General features: G+C 41.9%; 1 protein-coding gene and 1 long non-coding RNA gene across 2 annotated transcripts in view; one reads left to right on the forward strand and one right to left on the reverse strand.

Annotated features, from left to right (window-relative positions):
- LOC309652042 overlaps positions 1-22488 on the forward strand; it is a 496156-nt gene that overhangs the window by 261090 nt on the left and 212578 nt on the right. The gene's annotated exons all lie outside the window — the stretch shown is intronic.
- Positions 6758-9504, reverse strand: USP26 (ubiquitin specific peptidase 26). The gene has a single exon (XM_082445729.1). The coding sequence runs from the start codon at positions 9449-9451 to the stop codon at positions 6779-6781; it is 2673 nt and encodes an 890-aa protein (XP_082301855.1). The 5' UTR covers positions 9452-9504; the 3' UTR covers positions 6758-6778.

The following is a 22488-nucleotide window of genomic DNA, read 5'->3' on the forward strand; positions in this document are numbered from 1 at the left end:
AGAGGCTGCCTAAAATCATAATAAGGCCACAGACACCCCAAAACACACCACCAGACATGGACCTGCCCACCAGAAAGACAAGATCCAGCCTCATCCAGCAGAACACAGGCACTAGTCCCCTCCACCAGGAAGCCTACACAACCCACTGAACCAACCTTAGCCACTGGGGGCAGACACCAAGAACAACGGGAGCTACGAACCTGCAGCCTGCGAAAAGGAGACCCCAAACACAGTAAGATAAGCAAAATGAGAAGACAGAAAAACACACAGCAGATGAAGGAGCAAGGTAAAAACCCACCAGACCTAACAAATGAAGAGGAAATAGGCAGTCTACCTAAAACAATACTTTTTGCAATAATGAAACTGAATAGATAGCTGCTTGAGAGTTTTATTAAGTAGCCTAAGGAACAATTTCCTTAGGAAGTGGGGTTTTGTATTTTTTGTCCTTAATAGTGTCCAACTGAAATTTTATTCCTAAGAATTCTTTGCTTATCTTGTAATGATTAAGGATTATAACATAAAATATAGTGTGCTTTAACAAAACTGACTTTTTTCCTCATGCTTTTCTTAAGGCACCCTGAGTTTGTGGATTTATATAACACATGTGATGTTTAGTTTTGTGTATCAACTTGGGTGGGCTAAAGTCCCCAGTTATTTAATCGAATAGTAATCTAAGTGTTGCTGTGAAGGTATTTTGTAGACATGGTCAGCGCCCACAGTCAGTAAAGGAGATTGCCCTCGATGGTGTGGGTGGGCCTCATCCAATCAGTTGAAGGCCTTAAGAGCAAATCTGAGGTTTTCCAAAGAAATTCTGCCTCGAGCCCACAGCAGTTTCCAGCCTGCCAGTTTGCCCTTTGCATTTCACACTCAAGACTGCAAGATTCACTCCTGCCTCAGTTTCCAGTTGTCTGGCCTGCTATACAGAATTCAGACATGCTAGCCCCAACTTGCATTAGCCAATTCCTTAAAAAAAACTCTATGTATATAAATAAATATATTCATATATGTATATGTATATACCTGTGTATACACACACACACATTACATTTGAAAGAGTAGCCCAGCTAGTGTTAATCTCAGATATGAAACTTTCAGATTTTTTTAAAAATATTTGTTTATTTTGGCTGCACCGTGTCTTAGTTGCGGCACCTGAGATCTTCCTTGCGGCATGTGGACTCTTAGTTGCAGCATGCACGCGTGATCTAGTTCCCCCATCAGGGATCGAACCCAGGCCCCCTGCATTGGGAGCGCAGAGTCTTACCCGCTGGACCACCAGGGAAGTCCCCAGATGTTTTTCTTTTGGAGTAGAGTATCTGATTAATTTCTGATGCAGGTGAGTTTCAGGACAATGGCTGAACCTGGGATGAGGGGGTGGCTGTTGGGGGCGGGGCTAGAACTCCACCTTGTCCTGCATGGACACAGTGCTGTTGTCCCCCTGCACGTGATGCCCAGCTCCTGGTGCCGGGTGTGAACCTTCTTGTACCACTCACGCATCGCCGCCAAAACAAAGAGGTGATCAGGGTCACCTGGAAGTCACGGTCCCAGTGCGGCTTGCCGGCCACCGAAATTTTCAGTGGAGGAAATAATCCACTCTCGGTTACAGAAACATACTTTGCTAAGACTTCTATTTTGAAATGTTTTTACTGGGTGGGGTCAACATAGGGAGCAGATGAGGCATGAAAATAAGGGAAGGATTGGGAGTTTGGGATTAGCAGAGGCAAACTATTATATATAGGATGGATAAATAACAAGGTCCTACTGTAGAGCACAGGGAACTATATTCAATAGTCTATGACAAACCATAATGGTAAAGAATATGAAAAAGAATATATATATATATATATATATATATATATATATAAAAACTGAGTGACTTTGCTGTACAGAAGAAATTAACACAACATTGTAAATCAACTATACTTCAATAAAATTTAAAAATAAAATAAATGTACAAAACAGAAACAAAACAAAAACAAACAAACAAACAAAAGAAGTGCTTGCTTGATATCCTAGCCATCTCTTGCTGGAGGTCGCACCAGCAACTGGAATATTATGGTTCTCCAGTCAGCATTCTTTATACTACTTTACACCAAAAAAGCAACACTAAATCAAATTAAAACAAAGGGTATCACATTACAATCTTTGGGTTTAACTGGAATATTAGAGTAGGACATCTCACATGCTCAGCCTCTGTTACCAGACTGTGTCCAATCAGGAAATAGAAAATACAGTTATTTAAACAGGAGAAGTTCAATATAAATAATTATTAATCTATGATAAGAGTAACTGCAGAATGTAAGAAAAATCTATATTATATCCTAGGGTTGAGGGAGCGTATCCCAGAACAAATTTGGAAAGGGGCCGCAGTCTCCAGGGCTGGGCTTCAGAACTTGTTGAAGATGCACTTACAGCCTACTGGATGGCAGAGAAGTTTGCTGGTTGGCCTGAGCCACCGTGGTCTGCGGTCACTGGAGTGCAGGTGGAGCGCAGTCGGGATGCAGACAAGCCTCGGCCAGGGCACGGATGCACAGGCACACAGAGGGAGCGGAGTCTCCACTGCTCACCCTCCAGGGCACAAGGAGGGCTATAGCCAATGGCCAGGGACGCAGTCATGCAGACGGACTGAGGGTGTTGATGTGGCAGGAAGCCTGCAGTGTGTGGAAGGGCTGTGGAATCCAAACCTGGGAAAAGCACACGATCAAAGGGAGTCAAGGGCACATGGTGTCCAGGTGGAGATGGCAGCAGGAAAGTCATCTCCAGGCCAGGCCAGGCCAGAACTGTGAAGTCTCAGGAATCACACATTTTGGTTCCACAGCTGGGTTACTGCACCACTAGATTTTTCTCACCATCGCAGCTCACACTGCTAACCCACCTCAACAACTGGAAATGGCAAGAGAACCCTTTCCACTTGCAATGTACCTCTCGCACCCTCTACTGAGAAAACTCAACTTGTGCTTGGTGTAAAGGAGAAATGCCTAAAGGAATTCTGTCCACTGTCACAGAGCATGTACTGAAGGGTAAATTTGGAGCTGAGAAGCAGTACACGGGTAACTGGCATGGCCCATCTCTTTGGTTACTCAGCTTCCCTATGCACCCCTACATACATTTGAACTCTCATACAACAGCAAAACAACTCCATATTTCTACCTAACAGATACACCAATCCTTTTATGTGTTTCACTGTGCCCCCAAGTTAGATGACTCAGTCCCAAGTCATTGCATCCATCATGCGATCTATTAATTATTCCTCAAATTCAGTCAGGCAGTCATTGAATATTCTGTTGTTACCTTTAAAGACTAAGTTGTAAAGTTAACTTCCAATAACTTGTATATAAAATTAAAAATAGGAAGCAGGATAGAGAAAAAGAGAACGGTGAGTAAATACAAATAGACACAGGTATATAATAAACATAGAGAAAATATGCAAAACTACTATAGCCCTTGTTTCTGTAATTGGTCTCCAGGTTTTAGTTCTTCAATTACCAATTACAACTTTCCTTCATCCTTACTTAAAACCTCAGAGGCTTTAGGTTTTTTTACCTGGTGGGGGGACCAAAACTAACCCCCAAGGGTCTGGGTCCTGAATCATTCTCCTCTTTGTCATTGTGATTGTTTCCCATTACCTTCCACTACTGTGTGGTAGCAAGAGTAAGGGCCCCACGAAGATGTCCACATTCTAATGCTTGGAACCTGTGAATATATTGTCAGGAGACAAAATGGGAATTAAGGTTGCTAATCAGCTGACCTTAAAATAGGGAGATGATCTTGGCCCAGTCTCACCATGGTTCCTAAAAGTAGAAGAGGAATGCAGAAGGAGAACCAGAAGGAGAACCAGACGGAGAACCAGACACGGCCAAGTGAGGATTCTGCCAAGCACTGCTGGCCTTGAAGGCAGAGGAATGAAGCCGTAAGCCAAGGAACGTGGGCAGCCTCTAGAAGCTGGGAAAGGCAAGGAGACACACGGTCCCCTTAGAGCGTCTGGAAGGATCGGAGCCCTGCCAACATCTTGATTTTAGCCCAGTGATACACATCTTGGGCTCCTGACTGCCCAAATTCTAAGATAATAAATTTGTGTGGTTTTAAGCCATTTACTTTGTGGTAATGTTTTTATAGAAGCGATGGAAAACTAATACATTGAGGGTCAAAGAAAGTTTTTATATCCATAATTACCCAGAAATCTGATCTATAAATTAGAGAACCAATTAAAATCCATAACAAATAATAGCCACTGAGTCACTTAAGAATTTTGATTGATTGATTGATTTTTTATTTATTTATTTTTGGCTGTGTGGGTCTTCGTTTCTGTGTGAGGGCTTTCTCTAGTTGTGGCAAGCAGGGGGCCACTCTTCATCGCGGTGCGCGGGCCTCTCACTATCGCGGCCTCTCTTGTTGCGGAGCACAGGCTCCAGACGCGCAGGCTCAGAGTAGTTGTGGCTCACGGGCCTAGTTGCTCCGCGGCATGTGGGATCCTCCCAGACCAGGGCTCGAACCCGTGTCCCCCGCGCTGGCAGGCAGACTCCCAATCACTGCACCACCAGGGAAGCCCTGAATTTTTAATCTTCTATTTGAAATAACAATATAGCAGGTAGATAGCACACAGCCACTCACTGTGCACTAAGAATTTCTTCTCACAGGGCAGTGATGGATTCCACCCAAGCTATCTGTCCCAGAGGACAGAGCCTCCCTTCTTCCCCTTTTGATTTGCCCTGCGTTTGGAAGTGCGACACGCTGAAGAGCAGCACGTGCAAGATGTATAATACCTTATACTCCGCACCCCAAATTTTTAATTTCTGAAAACTACTGGCATCTTCATTCTCCTTTCAAAATAACTTTTCCCTCACTCTTACCAAAACTCTTGCTTTGATGCCTATGTAAACTGGGTTCAGATTTAACCGTTCTATTAGAAGTCAAATATCTGAAATTGGGAAACCAAAGTGTCACTCTCCTCCTCTCAATCTAACTCCAACCTTATCCTTCAACTGCTTCAGCCGCCGAAGTGCTACACAAGTTGAACACATCTCTCATTATTGGGTCTGCGACTCCTTCTTCCATGGGAGTGATTGATTCAATCTAAGAAACTCCCCCCACTCTACCTCAGCAGTCTTTAGCTCCCATTGAGACCTCTTTCTAGATACACTGTGCTCTGAACAAACTTTGTTTCCCAAACTTTGGAATCTGGTTTTCCCCTTAGAGGGCATTTTTAAACTTTCCCACACCACTGAATTCCCGTTCACCTCTTTAAGGGCATCCAGGATTAAGAGCATCAACAAGCTCTTGGATTAATACAGCCATACTAAAACTGTACCCCATACACAAGGGGACACGCCCATTTTGGGAAAGGTGGCACTGAAAGTTCAATCCTTTTATACGATGTGAGAAAGCCTCTTAGTACAAGTCATTTGTTAATAACAAAGGTACAAGGCATTACAGACTCACTGCCTCAAAGACAGCAAAAGGCTAAGTTACAGAGAAGGCACGAGCTTAATATCAGAATTACTAAATCCCTGAATCACATGAATTACAGAATATGACCACCTCAGGATCCATCAGGCTTTTACCCAGAAGCAGATCATATCCAGGCACAAGTTTTTTGGCATTGTATCAAATCAGTAACAAGACTTTCAGGGCTTCCCTGGTGGCGCAGTGGTTGAGAGTCTGCCTGCTAATGCAGGGGACACGGGTTCGAGCCCTGGTCTGGGAAGATCCCGCATGCCAAGGAGCAACTGGGCCCGTGAGCCACAACTACTGAGCCTGCGCATCTGGAGCTTGTGCTCCGCAACAAGAGAGGCCGCAATAGTGAGAGGCCCGCGCACCGCGATGAAGAGTGGCCCCCGCTTGCCGCAACTAGAGAAAGCCCTTGCACAGAAACGAAGACCCAACACAGCCAAAAATAAATAAATAAATAAATAATAAAAATAAAGGAATTCCTTTAAAAAAAAAAAGTCTTTAAAAAAAAAAAAGATTTATAAAAAAAAAAAAAAAAGACTTTCAGATCCTACAAGTACACTTTAAAGCATGCATTGTTTATTCATTCAAGGAGTTAAGGCCGCCACACTGTAAAGTACAGGGAAGTAAAAGGAATTTTGCATTAGTCTTACAATGTCAGGTAAAGATTGTCCATGGCTTCATATGAAGTTCTGGTAATCAATGTTCCTTTTAGGCAATGCAAGTGCCCCTCTAAAAAGAGCAACATGGGGCTTCCCTGGTGGCGCAGTGGTTGAGAATCTGCCTGCCAATGAAGGGGACACAGGTTCGAGCCCTGGTCTGGGAAGATCCCACATGCCACGGAGCAACTAGGCCCGTGCTCCACAACTACTGAGCCTGCGGGTCTGGAGCCTGTGCTCCGCAACAAGAGAGGCCGCGACAAGAGAGGCCGCGACAGTGAGAGGCCCGCGCACCGCGATGAAGAGTGGCCCCCGCTTGCCGCAACCAGAGAAAGCCCTCGCACAGAAACGAAGACCCAACACAGCCAAAAATAAATAAATAAATAAATTTAAAAAAAAAAAAAAAAAAGAGCAACATGGCACGGTGGGCTTAGATCACCAAGAACAGTTTGCTAGCAGACAGGAAAAGGTGTTCAATTTCTTGAGGGCAAGTCAACTTCCCCATCCTCAAGGTTTAAACTTGACGGTATACAGCTCCTTTGGCATTGAGCAAATTTCCTGCCATGGAGTCAAAGAGGCCATCAAGCGGATGACTGTGATGAGGGGTGTTCTTTTACTACTTCCGAGTCTACTTCTTTTACTACTCCTGCCTCTGTGCTATGAGGCTGGGAGTTCTATTCCCTTCCCAACAGCTCTTCAAAGATCTCATTGTGCATGTAAAAGAAGATGTAGCCAGTGCAAAGCCTAGCCTCCTGCATTGGGGCCTCCTGGATACTTGATACTTGCAGATCACTGTAAGTCAACCACTCTCGCCTCTCAAAGTTGTAGGCATCGCTGATATAATGTCCAGAGAGCCCTCTTTTTCCAAGATGGCTGATAACACCGATGAGCCGATAGTCATGACTATCTCTCATCTTGGCTTCGCTTTTTGGTATGTCGGTAGAAATGTCTACCTGTTCCACATCTGAAGAGCCCTTGTTTCCAGGGTCTTCATTGGAACCCAACGCACCTAGGGAATTCACCTTGGCTCCCTGGAAACTTAATTCCGTAGGTCTTCTGCATTTCTCTGTGTACCACTGGGTATCTGGCTTGGGAAGTCTTCGAAGCAGTGCCAGCCAAAGGTCTTGTTCACAGAGTCTCATCCCCTCATAAGGTTTGGTGCCTTCAGGCACTTGGCAAGATTCTTCTGCAATTCTGTTTTTTTTATCTTTACAAAATTCTTCGGTGGTCTCGGCCACGCTCTCAAAATCTGCAGACATATTGGTTCTCTTGTATTTCTTTAGTTTTGGATTTTCAGGCACTTTGTGACATGTATCTGGGCTGCTGCTGGTGGGTAGACCTTTCAGAGAAAGGGAGCTGTCTTCCAGATTCATCATTAGGCCTACTGCTAACAGCTCTCTTGCAATGGCTGCTCCATGTCCTGTGTTTACCAATGTGGACTCTATTATATCTAGTTTAGAATATTTTCCCAGGTCTTTTTGCTGCCGTACTCCTCTTGAACCTTTATGAAGAGTCTGGCGTTTTTGTGGTTCAGACTTTTTGTCTGATCTAATGTGTGGAGCCAAAGAATCCTTGGATTCCGAGGTCTGCTTTGTTGAAGCTGTCAATGAACTGATGGTTTCAGAATTCATCTTTTGAAAGACTTTAAAGACTTGGGAAGCCCTAAGAGGTGCATTCTTGCTTAAGGGAAGCGGCGGTTTGGTGGTTTCATTGCAATGGGAAGATAACTTTAAGTATTTGTTAATAATGACTGCGCGGTAGTCTTTCCTTAAGGACCAAAACTCATTAAATTTATAGCGTTTCAGATGAACAATGAGGACCCTGGGTAGCCTACTGAATTTATGCACTGCAATAGAACTCCTGTGGTTACACTTTTCACATTTATACTCAAGTTCTTCTCCTTCAAAGAAAAGATCAAAACTAGATTGAACAGACAAGGGAAGTGCTTGTTTTCCCTGGGGAAGATTTACGGAGAGAGAATCGCTGATCTCTGTCTTACGAACAACGTGCCCACAGGCTTTGCAAATAATTGAGTGCAGCAACTCGAAATCAAAATTGTTCAGAACGGGGCAAACAAGACCCTTGGTGTCAGCACTACCAGCAGAAACCTGTTGAGGTGAATTTCCTTCCTCAGATTCAATTTTAGTCTTCCCAATTGTGGTTAATTTTCCCACGTTTTGTTTCACCTGGTCTAAACAGTGACCTAAAAACTCATGCGCATCGTTCTCCATGTTGTCAGAGAATATCTCTGCAACTGCTGAAATGGCTTTTTTAATATTCACAAGTAACTCCTCCTTGATTTTTATGTTATAAGTATCTTTTAAAACAAGCAGCTGTACCAAGCATATGCTAAGTGCATCAAGGGGAATTTTATCCCGTGAGAAGCCCAGCTTGAGTAAATCATCAGCAAACGATGGCACGGAAAATAAGGACTGTAAAACTGCGTTCATATAGCAGGTGTTTCCCAAATTGGGGAGGCCCTGCCATAGTTTCTGTGGGTAAAATTCAAAGATCATGTTGAGTTTACGCCAGTCTGGGTCGCTTTCACCATACCCTGTTCCTAAGAGAAATGCTAAATATATTTTCTCAGACAGTCTTTGGAGAAGATCAGTGACATCTAGGTAAGAGTTTCCAGTAGAATCGATCTTGAATGAAGGTCCAAGTTTCAATTTATTATTCCGTTTTAACCTTAATTTTTTCTTATTGTGGCTTACACATCTCAAGGGGTTCATCTTTGACTTCTTTCTTCTCACAAAGGTGTTCTCTTGCAGGAAATTCTTAGTCATCTCTGAGCCAGATGATGGCTTCCTTTTCCTCTTCCCATATCTATTTTCTAATAAACCTTCACAGGTAAATCTTAGCGATTCTGATGCAAACAAAGGCATCTTCATATCATCAGGTGTTTCATTTCTTTCTTTCTCAAAAGGTTGACTACTTGACGTGTTACAAAACGATGTCCCCTCACCTACCTTCTCTATTGTTGTACTGGCAAAGATACTCCCATCCCTATCAGGTCTTACGGGTGGTTGAAGATGATTTTGATGGAATCTATTCAGGAACATCTTCAAGTTTTTGGCATCTCTGGAGGATAATCTTTCAATAAACAGTAAGTCATTAGTTTGGAAAGTTAAATGCAGATAATTTTGGTCTTCTCCATAGGGTCTAAGGACTATGTTTTTAATATTATTACTTAGCTGAAATGCTGTGTATTCTCCAGTATCCAGAGAGATGACCAACGTAACTTCCTTCCTTTTTTCCACTATTTCAATGCATGCTTCATTTAGATCAGTTATCCCAGTCTTCCTGTTCCATATTTGCACAAAACCATGTACCATTAGAGCAGCCATGATTTCTTTATAAATAAAATACACATATCCTGAATTATCGACAATCAATTTGTTGGCCACCAAAGAAATAGTTCTTTAGTTCTCTATGTAGAATGGTCCTGTTTCAAGTGTTAGTTTTATCCTAGAGCCTCTTCAAGCTCTGGATATCCAGCTCTTTAGTGATAAAACCAATATGCTTCGAGAACGGTCCACGGTTGCATGAAGGCAGAGTCTTGATTCCCAAGTTAAGACTGCTACTGTAAAGAAAATCAAGAAAAATTATTTAAGCTATCAGAGAAATGCCTGGATAGAACTCAAACTCTACTCCCATACACTAAATCTTCTTTCCAGTGCAATACTAGACTCCATTCTGATTAATTTCCACACTTCAACTGAAATCATTAAACACTTGGAAGACTTTCAGTACACAGCTGAAGAGCACAATGAACAGTGTCTCAAGTGTGTGTGTGTGTGTGTATATATATATATATATATATATATATATATATATATATATAATATGCTAATCCTCCTGTCATAGAATGACCCCACGTGGCAAGCACAATAAGTGAATAAGAAAGTGAGAGGCCCTATGCAGCCCTCAACCCAATAACAGATGGAGAGTTCAATCTACCGCCTTCCAAATCCTGTTATGTCCCTTTCTTTCATGTGGCACCAGGGTAATAAGTCCATACATTCTACCCCATGTGGGGTGAGGGCCTACCACTGCTTAAAGCAGGTATCAAAGAATTGGCTAACTCCAGCTCTGGCCACAGGGTCCACATAACCTGAGCTAGCTCCCTGTACTCAAAGCCAGCCGGGAAGGATCGGGTGTACTTAATCACTCAAAATTTAATATTTCTGAATAACTCTGTAGTGAACCAATCTGAATTAATGAATAGCTAAACACTTAGCACTACAAATGTTTGTATGAGAAAGCATATGTCCAAGAATTGATTGGAAGATTTTTCTCCTGCACAGTTAAATATTCTTCCTGAATTTTGTCTATGTTATTAACTTGCTCAGCAAATCCTGTCTTTATGAATAATACTAAATGAAACTTCTGCTCAATCCCTATCCAAATTATCAAAAACTCGAAACTGGTGGAGCATACATTAATGACATTTTTGTTTTATCAAGTATTTTATCTATCAACCTACGTTCAGTAAAGTAGCGATTGCACCCATCCACATAAAAAAAGTGCATATACGTCTAAGTGAGAGAATGATCATATTTGCCATAGTGGAAACGAGGCCCTAAAAACTTTCAAGCACCACAGCAAACTCGAGGGTCTGGATTATTTATAGTTCACTCTCCTACTATAGATGCTATGTAAGAGTTTATTTCCTCTCCACAAAAAAGTCTTAATTGCTCCTATTTCAACCACTTGAGAGAACCTATACAATCCCGGAACAACTTCTAGCCTGCATTTAAAAATGCTGTGACCCCAGCTGAACTGTATTTATCAAAAATTGTTGTCCATTCTTTCTAATGATAGCTGAAATAATCTAGACCCTCATGGCATTTCCACTCTCTGCTTTCAAAAACACAGTTAAGAGACATGTGTTTCCAAAACAATGGCCCTATTTGTTATACCTTCTTCCCAGTTCAACCTGCTTACATTTCATTCCAGAATTAAGGAGACTTCTTTGAACCCAACGAGCGTGGGCAGTGAAGATTAAAAACCATATTGCTGACGCACAGTTGAGCAGTCTAGCCACTGCTCACTTCCTGGCACATTTTAAGCTTAAATCCCCTTTCTTGATTCTGCCTCATCACTCAAAGGCTTTTAGGGCTTCCTTTGACTGTTAGTTTTTTGGGAAGATTTTAAACTAAAACGTATCTGTTCTCTCAAACTCCACTGGAGAGAACTTTGTGACTATTCTATGTAGCCTACACCAGATTCAAAACATACGGATGACGACTGCATTCAAAAGTTATGAAAGCCAAGGTACTTTTCTCTCATTTTACCCACAAACTCAGTCCATTAAGTTTGATTGATCACCTACTAGCACAACACACTGGGCTAGCTGCTCATCTCAAAGTATAGCCAGAAGCTCATAAAGCTGCACTACTCGTATCAGATTTGGAGGCATGACCTATGGTGTCAAGAAGCTGGCCATAAGGTAAAAATACTCCTGGTAGAAATGTCTGCTTTGTTGTTAATTTACTAATTCACTTTACATTGATCTTCTTGGTCACTGGGTATTTGCTGAGCATCTGCCCTATGCTGATTATGATTTCCTGAGTGTCTGCTCCACGCCAGGTATTGTGGTCAGTGCTCTCAGGGACAAAAGGATGTAAGCACTCACTGTACCTAAACAATTTAGACTCTAAATGTCACTGTGTAAACACCACAATTGAAAAGGGTCTTGCTTCCAGTGGGAGAATCTGGGAAAATATCCTTTCACTGCCATTTTCTGGACCTTGACACATACTCAGGGTGGGAGCAGTGTTTTGTAAAAGAGAGGGTCTCCTGGACTGAGATTTCTCAAGCCCTGCCCACAACTCTGCAAAATGATGAGGCTTAACCTCATCTTTTGCAGGGCAAACAAGAAATTGGCCCTTGGGAAGCATGCCTACAAACTTGAGAACCCAGAAACCCAGGTTATTAATTCTTTAGTAAGATAATTTAATGAGTACTTGTGAGCCTTTTATTTACCCTCTAGATCCTGTATTTCCACCATTCATGCTTTCATTATTTCAAGAATTAGAAAAACCTGAAAACCAATGAGAATACACCTTTCAAAGTTGAATATGCATTTCTCATTCCCAAAGCATTCGTTACAAAAGGAGAAAATCTGGAGGTAGTTACAGCCTGGAGGCAGGTGAATAAACCCAGAAGGCCCTTTAGGCTCAGTGACTATGAGAAAGTAACATCTCTATGTCAGATCTCTTCCACTGGCATCTGATTACAACTGTAATTACCTATATAAACTCAAATATGTGTTTATTTCACTGAATAGGTGGGGGTCAAGGTATAGAAGGTGGTTTGGTACAAGTGATGAGCTTTAATTATCATGTTATTTTACAGCTTCTTAAGTTTGAAAACATTTGAAGTGAGAGAACAAAGATAAACCTAGCATATGGTGAGAAATCCTGCTCAGTTATTCAAGCAAGCCTCACTGGATAGAAATGATGAAGGACCCATGAGGTGATATGCTAGCCGCTGTATGCACTAAGTAGAAAAGACGGGGCCAGATAATTACCATAGAGGTTTCCAATAATTTCTGGGTATCTCCACAAAGCCCAGGCAAGAGCTCTGAAAAACCCAACAACTTCAACTCACACTTATTTGAAACTAAACATAGTTTAGTGACCTTGGATAAGCCAAATATGCTATCGGGGCCGTTAAACTAACTGAAAAACGATCATGTAAGCTTCTTTTGAGGACTCCATGCTATGAGACTATGATTCTCGGTAGAATACACTTAATAAGCACATTGAATTTCCCAAAACAGTGCAAAATGAAAGGTATTTTCCCCACCAATTAGATGACATGTATTGAATCTGGGCTTGGAAACTATGGTTACCATACAAAAAATATTGTTATGAATATGCTGGTTTTGGCAAATGGGGAGAGGGGAGTCTCAAAACCCAACAAGCATTCGTTATCCATTCATTCTTGAAACAAATTTGTACGGCATACTAGCAAGCGTTGTATTAAGCACTAGCTATAGAAGAATAAAAAGAATTTTTAAAAATCCCAAGCTTTCATAAAACTTTCATTCTAGCAGGGGGATAATAATATACGAACATAAAATATATAGAATAGCAGATGGTGGTAACTGCCAAAGGAAACATCAAGTTAAGGGAACAGGGCGTGCCAGTGCTGACGGAGACGTGCTTGCTGCCTTATATAGAGTGGCCTGGGAAGGCCTGACTGATGAGGATGTCTTGAAGGAAGTGAGGAAGCAAACACTTAGATGCAGGGTGCTCCAGGCAGGAGGAAGAATAAATAACGAGGCCCTCAGGTGGGCGTGTGCTTGACACGTCAGAAACAGAAAGCAGACCAGCCTGGCTGGAAAACAGTGAAGAAATTTCAAGAGAAAGAAGGTGCGAACGTTTTGTAAACCAACCAACCAACCAGCCAACCAACCAACCAGGAGAGTGAACGGGCTAGTAACCTTGCAGCACAAAGGGTCCACTTAAGGCTAGTGGCCATGAATTCACAGCGAAACCAATCAGCACGCTTGTCTTCTTCTCCAGCTATACTCAGCTGCCCAGCTGCCATGGTGCAGATGTGTAATAGGCAGAGCCTTGAATTTAACTTTGCTCGAGATTTTGCCATTCATAAAGAGCCAAGTAAGAGGGAAAAGGGAGGTGAAGGTGTCAGAAGGGAGTGATTATAAATATGCACCAGAAAGGGTCAAATGGGGGTGGAGAACAGAAACACGGAAAGGCCTAAATCTCAGGAAATACTGGGGGTGGGGTAGAAGCATCAGGGGACCCGGAGTTCAGCTCCCATTTCTGTAGCTGTACTTCTGCCCCCTGCTTCTAAGCAGCTGTCCACTGCTCGTAGGCTTCCTTCTCCTACTCTCCTCCCACCTTCCTTTCGGGTTCGTCTATTCATTCTCCCCCGGCCCCAAAGCTGGAAGTAACTAATGGGAACGGGGGTGGAGAGATGAATGTTAAAGAGTACGTGGGCAGGGTTAGAGGCAGGCATGATCAGATGGGGGAGGGGAAGGGGGATGGGAAAACCATCCCCTCTCTTTTTACACCCTCCCAAGTCTGGGTTAAAGGTCAACACATCAAGAGGCGCGTTGCCTCTAGGGCATTAGCCACTAAATCCTGTCATTATGTTTGGCCCCAGCTTCTGTGCGCATGGCTTTTCAAAATGATTGGATCAGGGCAGATTCTGCCTCTTTCTCTGTTTAAAGGTGCATTTCTGCACTCAGCAAATGCCCGAGTCATTGTATAGCAGAGAAATGCCATTATTTTGCCTCTTGACATGCACTGCACATAAATCTCTCCATAGGAGGCCTGGACCAAAATGGGAAGAAATCTCTAGACTAGCAAATTGTTCCCATGAACTAGTCGAGCTTTGAACCTTTTCTCAGAGACAGAGTTGGCGGAGCTTTTTTGCTGTTGTTGCTTTTCATTCTTTTAAAATGATTATGTTAGTATCATCAATGACATAGTTGATTAGGAAAACAGAATGCAGGTTATTTTCCAGAAGTCAAATATGATTTCATTAAGAAAGAAAGCTCTTTCATGAGAAAGTGCATACTTGTTACATTGAAACTATGATAAATGAGGCTTTCTGGAAATTAATTCCTTTACTCCTATTGCAACTCTCCTACTATTTTATAGCCCTTTCTGCTAAGTATCACATTCATTTCCTTATTTACTTAATTAACCAAAATATTTGTTGATAACGAGTCAACTATGGACATCGACTATGGACAAGATCCAAAGATGAAGTGATAAAGTCCTCCTGACCTCAGATAGGTTGTAAGACAAATACACCACAACATGGCAGCACGAGGAAAACCTATGAAGTCAAATTCAGTTAGTGTTACATAAGAGGCCATGTGTTCTTTGCCATCTCAGCTTCTTAGAGCATTTCTTCTCGGCCTGAGGTTCCCAAATAATCTCCCAATTTTTGTCTTAGTTCTACTCTTCCTTTTAAGACCTAGTCCAAGTCTCACTTCATTCAGAATGATTGCCAGGCCTCATTTTTCCTGCCTCGGAATTCACAAAGCATTCACTTTTTAAAGACTGTCACTTAGCCTACGCTACCTTGCATTGCTGCTTCATATGAACTGACCACAAAGTTAATAGATGTTGGAGAACATGAGTTTGTTTTCAGTCAGTGTGGAGTGAAACTTTCTCTCCTAAGGGAAATCATAAAGTTGGAGAAGTAGGAGTCCTTTAAGGGTTGGGATCAAAGACTTCTAACTTTCCTTAAGAAAACAGTGTCCAAAGTTTTAAAATGAGGGCTGGCAGGGCAGAAAGGGGGTACAATTAAATGGGCTGGAACTGTTATTGCAACATCAAGCTGACTATGACATGAAGAGACCAGGTTAAATGAGACAGGAGACTGGACAGGTGAACACTACCGTCTATCAAATTTCAAATGCACACACACTTTAATGAAGCAATTCTATTATGGCTTTGTCCTATAGATATAATTGCAAAACTGTGTAAATCTTTTAAACAATCAGTATATTTAACTTATATAATTTTTAAAATGACTTTCCCTCTTCTTTTGCGATATTTGCAAAGGTGCAAAATCAGTAGAAAGAACATTATATAAGAATTGCTACACCTGTGAAGCATATCTATCGTTATCAAATGTTATTTGAAGTAAGGAAAGTCATTAATAGGGAGCGCTGTGGCATTTCCCCTACTCCCACGTGGCAGTCAAGTGTGGGATAGGGACTAAGATTGTGGAACTGTTTCCAAAAGAGATGTGTGACTGCATCTCATATCCTGGCTGCATACTTATTAAGCAGCTGGAATGTTTAAGTCCAAACTCATATGCTAGAGTGTGAGAGACTTGGGAAAACTTGACATGTTTACTCTGGAGGTGGAACGGCAAAGAAACCAGTGCCTGACTCAAGCTGAGAAGTCAGGACACAGAATGAAGTGGCCCCTATGACGGGGCAAGAGGAGGCCGCAGTGAAAGCAAGTTCCGCTTGCTCTGTTTGGACAAGAAACTGTACAAGATTCCATGTATTAAGTGGCAGATAACTGGACTACAATCTCATGAGGAAAATCATCCCAAACAAACTGTCTGCCGGAAAAAGGTGATCCTCCAGGAAAGATTCTCTTGGATACACTGCAGGAAAGTAGGAAATGAGGGGAGAAATCACAAAAGATTAGCTGGCTTCCCTAGTTCTTTCCTGTACAGCAAATAGCAAAGTCCCATCCCCAAAAAGCTTTGAGGAAATACTTTTAGGATACTTAGCGGAGTGGATTCGGCTGATGCGGATCACGCAGGATGCTTTTGGCCTCACATGACACAAGGGGGAGCTATAGCATTTTTCTTTCCACGGTAAGGAGGGCAGCAATTCAACACATCTTCAGCTTAGTTAAGGATACATGTGGCACAGTCAGGCCTAGTAAGAGCTCTGAGGGAACTTTACAAAGCCCTTTTGGGGAAAACGAACTCAAAAATGTATTAAATGCCACAAGTGCTGGAATTAAAATCCCTTATAGTACCTTCAAAACACCAATCTGTCTTATCTGAAGGATCAGTTCCCTGAACAGGAGAAATGCAAAGTTGCCTTAATTTGTTCATTGTTTTATTCTAAACTTGTCTGGAAATATCCTTAGGAATGAATTCCCAAAACCTAAATCATACCTCTAACCCCTAAAAAAGTGATTCTCATTCATCTCCCTACTTAAGCGGTCCCTCATTCTGCATACCAGCTTTTTTTCCTCTTTGCTGCCATTAACAAAAGCGTGTGTGTGTGTGTGTGTGTGTGTGTGTGTGTGTGTGTGTGTGTGTGTATGAGAGAGATAGAGAACTCCTCAAAAAAATCAAAATCAGTGCTCCCGCTTCCAGGGTCTCTAACCCATTGTTTGAAAAAACAGAGCTCTGCTCTCAGCTCAGTCATCCTGGAAGGAAAAGGAACTCACAAAGCTCAAATGAGAAAATGAGCAGCTGCTCTGGACTTGCATCCTTGAACAGCATCCCCAGAGTCCAACAAACCACCTCATTCCTTCTTTCCCTACTGATACTTCAGTGATGTTTATGTGGTGCTAACGGAGGACATCCTCAAAGTAAAGAAGCTCTGCCCCAAAATATGAGCTCATTTATAAAAAAGCTCAGACGAGAAAACCTGCCACCTTGCTTCAGAGGGCCTAGAAACCTTCAAAATGTGTAACTGAATCACTATGCTGTACACCTGAAACTAACACAACATTGTAAATCAACTCTACTCCAATTAAAAAGCGGGGGGGCGGGGGGTGCTGAACTTCACCCAATGACTCTGCTTTCATTTTCCATCCACAGGGCTATGACAAAATGGGTAAGTCTTTACTTGCCCTGAATGAACCCTTAAAGAAAAAGGAAGACATGACTAGCCAAGCAGTAGTATAGCCTTTAGCATGAAACTCTAGGTTACCACTCAAACGTTCTAAACTCATAACCAACGATCAAGGCATACATAGCTCAAACGTTACCTCCCTCGTGAATTTGTCCATCATTCTCCCAACCTAGTGGTACTCCTCTTCCCTCAACTCTTGCTTCTTATCTCTGTGAACTTTAAAATACATAAGCACCTGATGGCAGGCAGGGCACGTGTACTCCCCAGTACATAGGTGCTGAGAACCAAAAGCATGTACCCCATATAGCTTACTGTCTACATTAGCAATGAGTCTACTATTCCACTGTTTTCATCAGTATGACCTTACTATTCAAAAAGACTTTGCCCAGGAAGATACAAGTTGCAAATAGCTTTACTGTTCATTCCACAACTCTTCAATAGAAAGCACTGACTGACGGTTTATAGCCTTAGACTTTTTGAACCTCTTGCCTCCAAAGCCCTGTTGTGCCATGCCCACCTATTCTAAACCATTGTATCATGATCTTTACCCAATCATAATCGAGCTCCCCTACAGTTAGGACAGACTTCAACGTCTCAGTATCCCAGCCTTTCCTTTCCTAACCTAAAACACCATTAGACCCTGTCAGTATGGATTTCTCCCTTACAGTGGTAAGCAATAAACTCAGCTAGCTTTTCCTTGGCAGCAGGTTGCTTCAGTGATATTTTGGGGAGCCAGATTTCAACATGCCCAGTTGATAAATGTCGAATCAAGTAATTAATTCACAGGGTGAAATGATGGGTTGGTTTGGATTTGGCTAGCATAGGGTAACTGTACTGTAAAAAGAGTTCTTACTTTGGGGTTGACTTTGAAACCACTGAAACAGATTTGGATTTGATTGTTTTAATACCCTTATTTTCATAATTACACCTTTATGGGTTTTACTTTTCCATGCCTTTTACTGGACATGTGAGAGTACATATGATAGAGCCCACATACTCTAGAGCAACCCTACAGTGACAGAGCTGCTTTCTCTCCCTTACAGCTGACTTGCTTCTGCTCGACAAGCAGAACACCTTTGGAACTTGGGGAAGCACCTCTGCTGACTTCTCAGAGGAGCTGCTGGATAACTGCAGGCTTCTGCTGGATGTGCCACTCACTACATAGGTGTAGAGACTCAAAGAAGGAAATAAGAATAGATTTATGACAGCAGGTTGACCAATAACACATTGATTTACTCAGTGCCTCCTGAGGAAGGTCAGAATTCATGAGAATTCCCTTGGGAACTTGCAATTTTCTCATGGAAAGAGACCATGAGTTGTACTGGGCATTTTGTACTGCAGTAGTTTTCAGCAATTTCCAGTGCATTTTTTCATTTGTGCTGACAGGGTGACATATTTAACGATTTCCAGGCTCTGAGGGGCAGGGATATTTCCCATACAGTATCATAACATTTGTACCATAAAACCTTCTCCAAGCTCCCCATTTCCAAATGAGGAAAATAAGCCTGTGGATAAATGACTTGCTCAAGAGCACAAATTCCATTATATTCTTTAAATATCAGTGTACATGCTGTCAAAGCACACAACCTCATAGCTAAGACCTGAGCTCAGATTCTCCACGGATTACCTGTGTGGCATTTTCCCAAGACACAGTAAGGATTTCCATTTACATCTTCTGGATATGTGAAAGCAAAGCAAGCACATATCTAGAAGTAATCAATATCTTCCCAAGCTTATGCTGGTTACTTACTTCCCTACTGAAGGCTTGAAAAACACGCCCAGAGACTGAATGAACCCGGGGAATGAGTTATGTGAAAAGTTGGATTTCTTTGGTATGAAAACAATGAGGCAGATGCTCAAGAACACTGGACATGTCCTAACTCATGCGATAGGGTGCGCTACTGCCAAGTATTTGATTTTCGGTGTTATGGTTTTTTCATTATAAAAAGGGGCTTAGAAATGAAGGCCTGCTACCAGAGGGGGATGTTTACTCTTCCTGAGATGCTAACTTTCACCTCTGGCTATAGCTGTAATGTGATTAATGATGGCTAATTGAGGCAGCACAAACCAACTTAATTTATATTAAGAAATCAAGAATGACAGCAATAAACCAGATAATGTGCTCATATACTTTAAGATAAATAATAAAACACTCAGTTTAATATTTTCCATTGACTATTTGTGGAATAGCCCAGTTAAATAAATAATGACCAAAAAAAAAAAAAGAAATTCAAATACATGGCCACTCTTATTTCTTTCTTTCTTTTTTAAAAAATAATTAATTAATTTATTTATTTTTGGCTGAGTTGGGTCTTCGTTGCTGCACACGGGCTTTCTCTAGTTGCGGCGAGCGGGGGCTACTCTTCATTGTGGTGCGTGAGCTTCTCCTTGCGGTGGCTTCTCTTGTTGCGGAGCATGGGCTCTAGGCACGCGGGCCTCAGTAGTTGTGGCACGCGGGCTCAGTAGTTGTGGCTCACGGGCTCAGTAGTTGTGGCTCACGGGCTCTAGAGCACAGGCTCAGTAGTTGTGGCGCACGGGCTTAGTTGCTCCGCGGCATGTGGGATCTTCCCAGACCAGGGCTCGAACCCGTGTCCCCTGCATTGGCAGGCGGATTCTTAACCACTGCGCCACCAGGGACGCCCTCTTATTTCTTATTATTTCTAATATTCCCTATTTTTCTAACTAATGCCTTTTCTTTTGTTCCCCTCTATCACCCATGGCTATTTACACATGCTTTAAACCAGATGCTTCCATTTATATCTAGCTATTACATAGACTCTAGCTGATAGCAGCCTACCTTCTCTTTATTACTCTTACAACACCTTAGCTTCTGTACTTTTCTCTTCCAGCCTAGCCCTTCTCTAGGCTGAGGATCTAAAAAGTTTTTTAAAGGGTATGCCTCAGCTATTCCTCGTTCATTTATTTAAGCCTCAGAAACATGAGATTTTACCATCCGGTTTCTTAAAGGGGCAATGTATTTTAGCCATCACAGAAAGTAAAACAGAATTAAAGCTAAAACAGATTTCTTCAACGTCACCGCAGTTCTCACCTACTCTCAACCGACTTCCTTATAGTCATTTAGGCCCTTGCTATACTGAAATGTTAAGTGGCTCCATGAGTGATGAGTGAAAACACCGCCGAGTACCCACGTCAGCATTTTCAACCACTCGTATACACACTAGAGCACAGAAGGACAACAAAATATAGGTATAATTTCTTGAAAACGCGAAGCAATATTAAGCAGAATGACAGAAATGTACAGAAAGCCGTGCTGTCTACTTAAAAGAATACTGACCTGAACATTAGGAGACCAGGTGTCTGGTCTCTGCTTCGCTACGAACCAACTCTGAGAACTGGGAACTAACTATCCCTTCACTGACCCTATTTCATCTAGTACAGCACTAGGCAACAGAACTTTCTGCAGAGGTAGAGATGCACTATATCTGTCCTGTCTAGTATGGTAGCCACCAGCCACATGTGGCTATTGAACATTTGAATGTGGCTAATAATACTGAGATCCTGAAATTTTCATTGTACTTAAGCTGAAATAGCTACAGGCAGCTGTTAGCTACCATATGGGACAGCACAGATAAGGTGACTGTAGGCATAGCTTAATACCTTGCCAGTTCTGGAAATTCTATCATGATATTTACTTCCATGTGGCTTTCTAATCCCCCTTCCAGACTGTTGAGGACATTTGACACAGTTGTCAATAGACAGTAGCAGGAGTCTACTGAGTTTGTGTACCTGATAAAAAAGAGAGATGCCTGGAAAGACCTATTTTGCCATTCAACATTCACACTTTCCCTTTTTACCAACTGAATACAAAGTTGACAGCTAGAATAAGGAAGCCTTCCTCTCTCATGAAACAACAGTATGAAGATGAAAGCCGCAGTAGAAGCCTTGTTAGTTCCAGGAGACAACAAGTATGAAGATGAAATACAACCATAAATGAAGAGTGAAAACATTTCTTAAGAGCATGGTTCCTTGAAGATGCCATTGAGCCACTCAATAACCATCGTATTTATTTAAGCTAATGTAGTTCTGTTTTGTTACTTGCAGTTAAAAGCCCAGGATCACTGGACATGGAATACCATGAGGCTTATGTCCAAAGGTTGGGAAAGGAAAAGTCGTGTTAGATTAATTGATTTGGAAAGCTAACAAGTTCAGGATGGCAGAGTAATATGAAAGACTGTAAGAGCATCGATCCTTAATGATCCGGAGCTATTACACAAGGCGTGAATTTATTACCAACACACTTTCTGTGACGTGACCCTGTAGTTGGGATTACATGCAGTCAAACGTTTTGTTACATGCAGTCAAACATGCCTAAATGACACAGTTTTAATCATTAATTCCACATTCACGTTGAAAAGAAGCCTTAAATAGAAATTTTGACAACCCAAGATATAGCTCTTATGTGAAAAATAATTAAAATAATTACACTCCTACTTATTTAAGACGGTAGAATTACTTCCAGTGAACGGTTTCCTGACACTCTGTTTAAGTCTCTATTCCACATTCATGTTCACTTTTGGTATGAAATAGATGGGATTTTGGCAGTCAATAACGGAGTGGTAAAATACAGAGAGATGAAATTGTAGAAATGAGTGCTCCACATCAACAAGCCTAAGGCAGTGGGAAAACATGAAGCAAGAGCAGTTAAGAGCCCCTTTGGATGGAGAGCTTGGTGTTAAGAGTCACTAGGATGTGGAATTTAGGGACTCCAAGGTGTGGTCCCCGAGATGGAGAATGAAAAAATGATTTATGACAGTGGGGTCTGAGTTCAAGAGAGACTGAAGTAGACAATTGGTTATCCATTTGAGGAGCTAAGACAGCACACCTGGGTGGGAATGGCATCTGATGCCATATCTGTGACCAACTGAACACAGTGGGTCCAAATGTTTACAAGGCTTCAGAATTACTTGACTTTTAAATGCAGAAAAGGGAATGTGTCTGTGACTACCAAAAAGGTGAGAAATATGTAAAATTTGATGTTTATTCCTGTTAAAGACTTCACAAAATGAATTTCACAATTGCAAAAAGAAGCCCCTCCACAGA

This window comes from Balaenoptera physalus (genome assembly GCF_965194825.1).
Source record: "Balaenoptera physalus genome assembly, chromosome: X".
In the NCBI taxonomy this organism is placed as follows: Eukaryota; Metazoa; Chordata; class Mammalia; order Artiodactyla; family Balaenopteridae; genus Balaenoptera; species Balaenoptera physalus.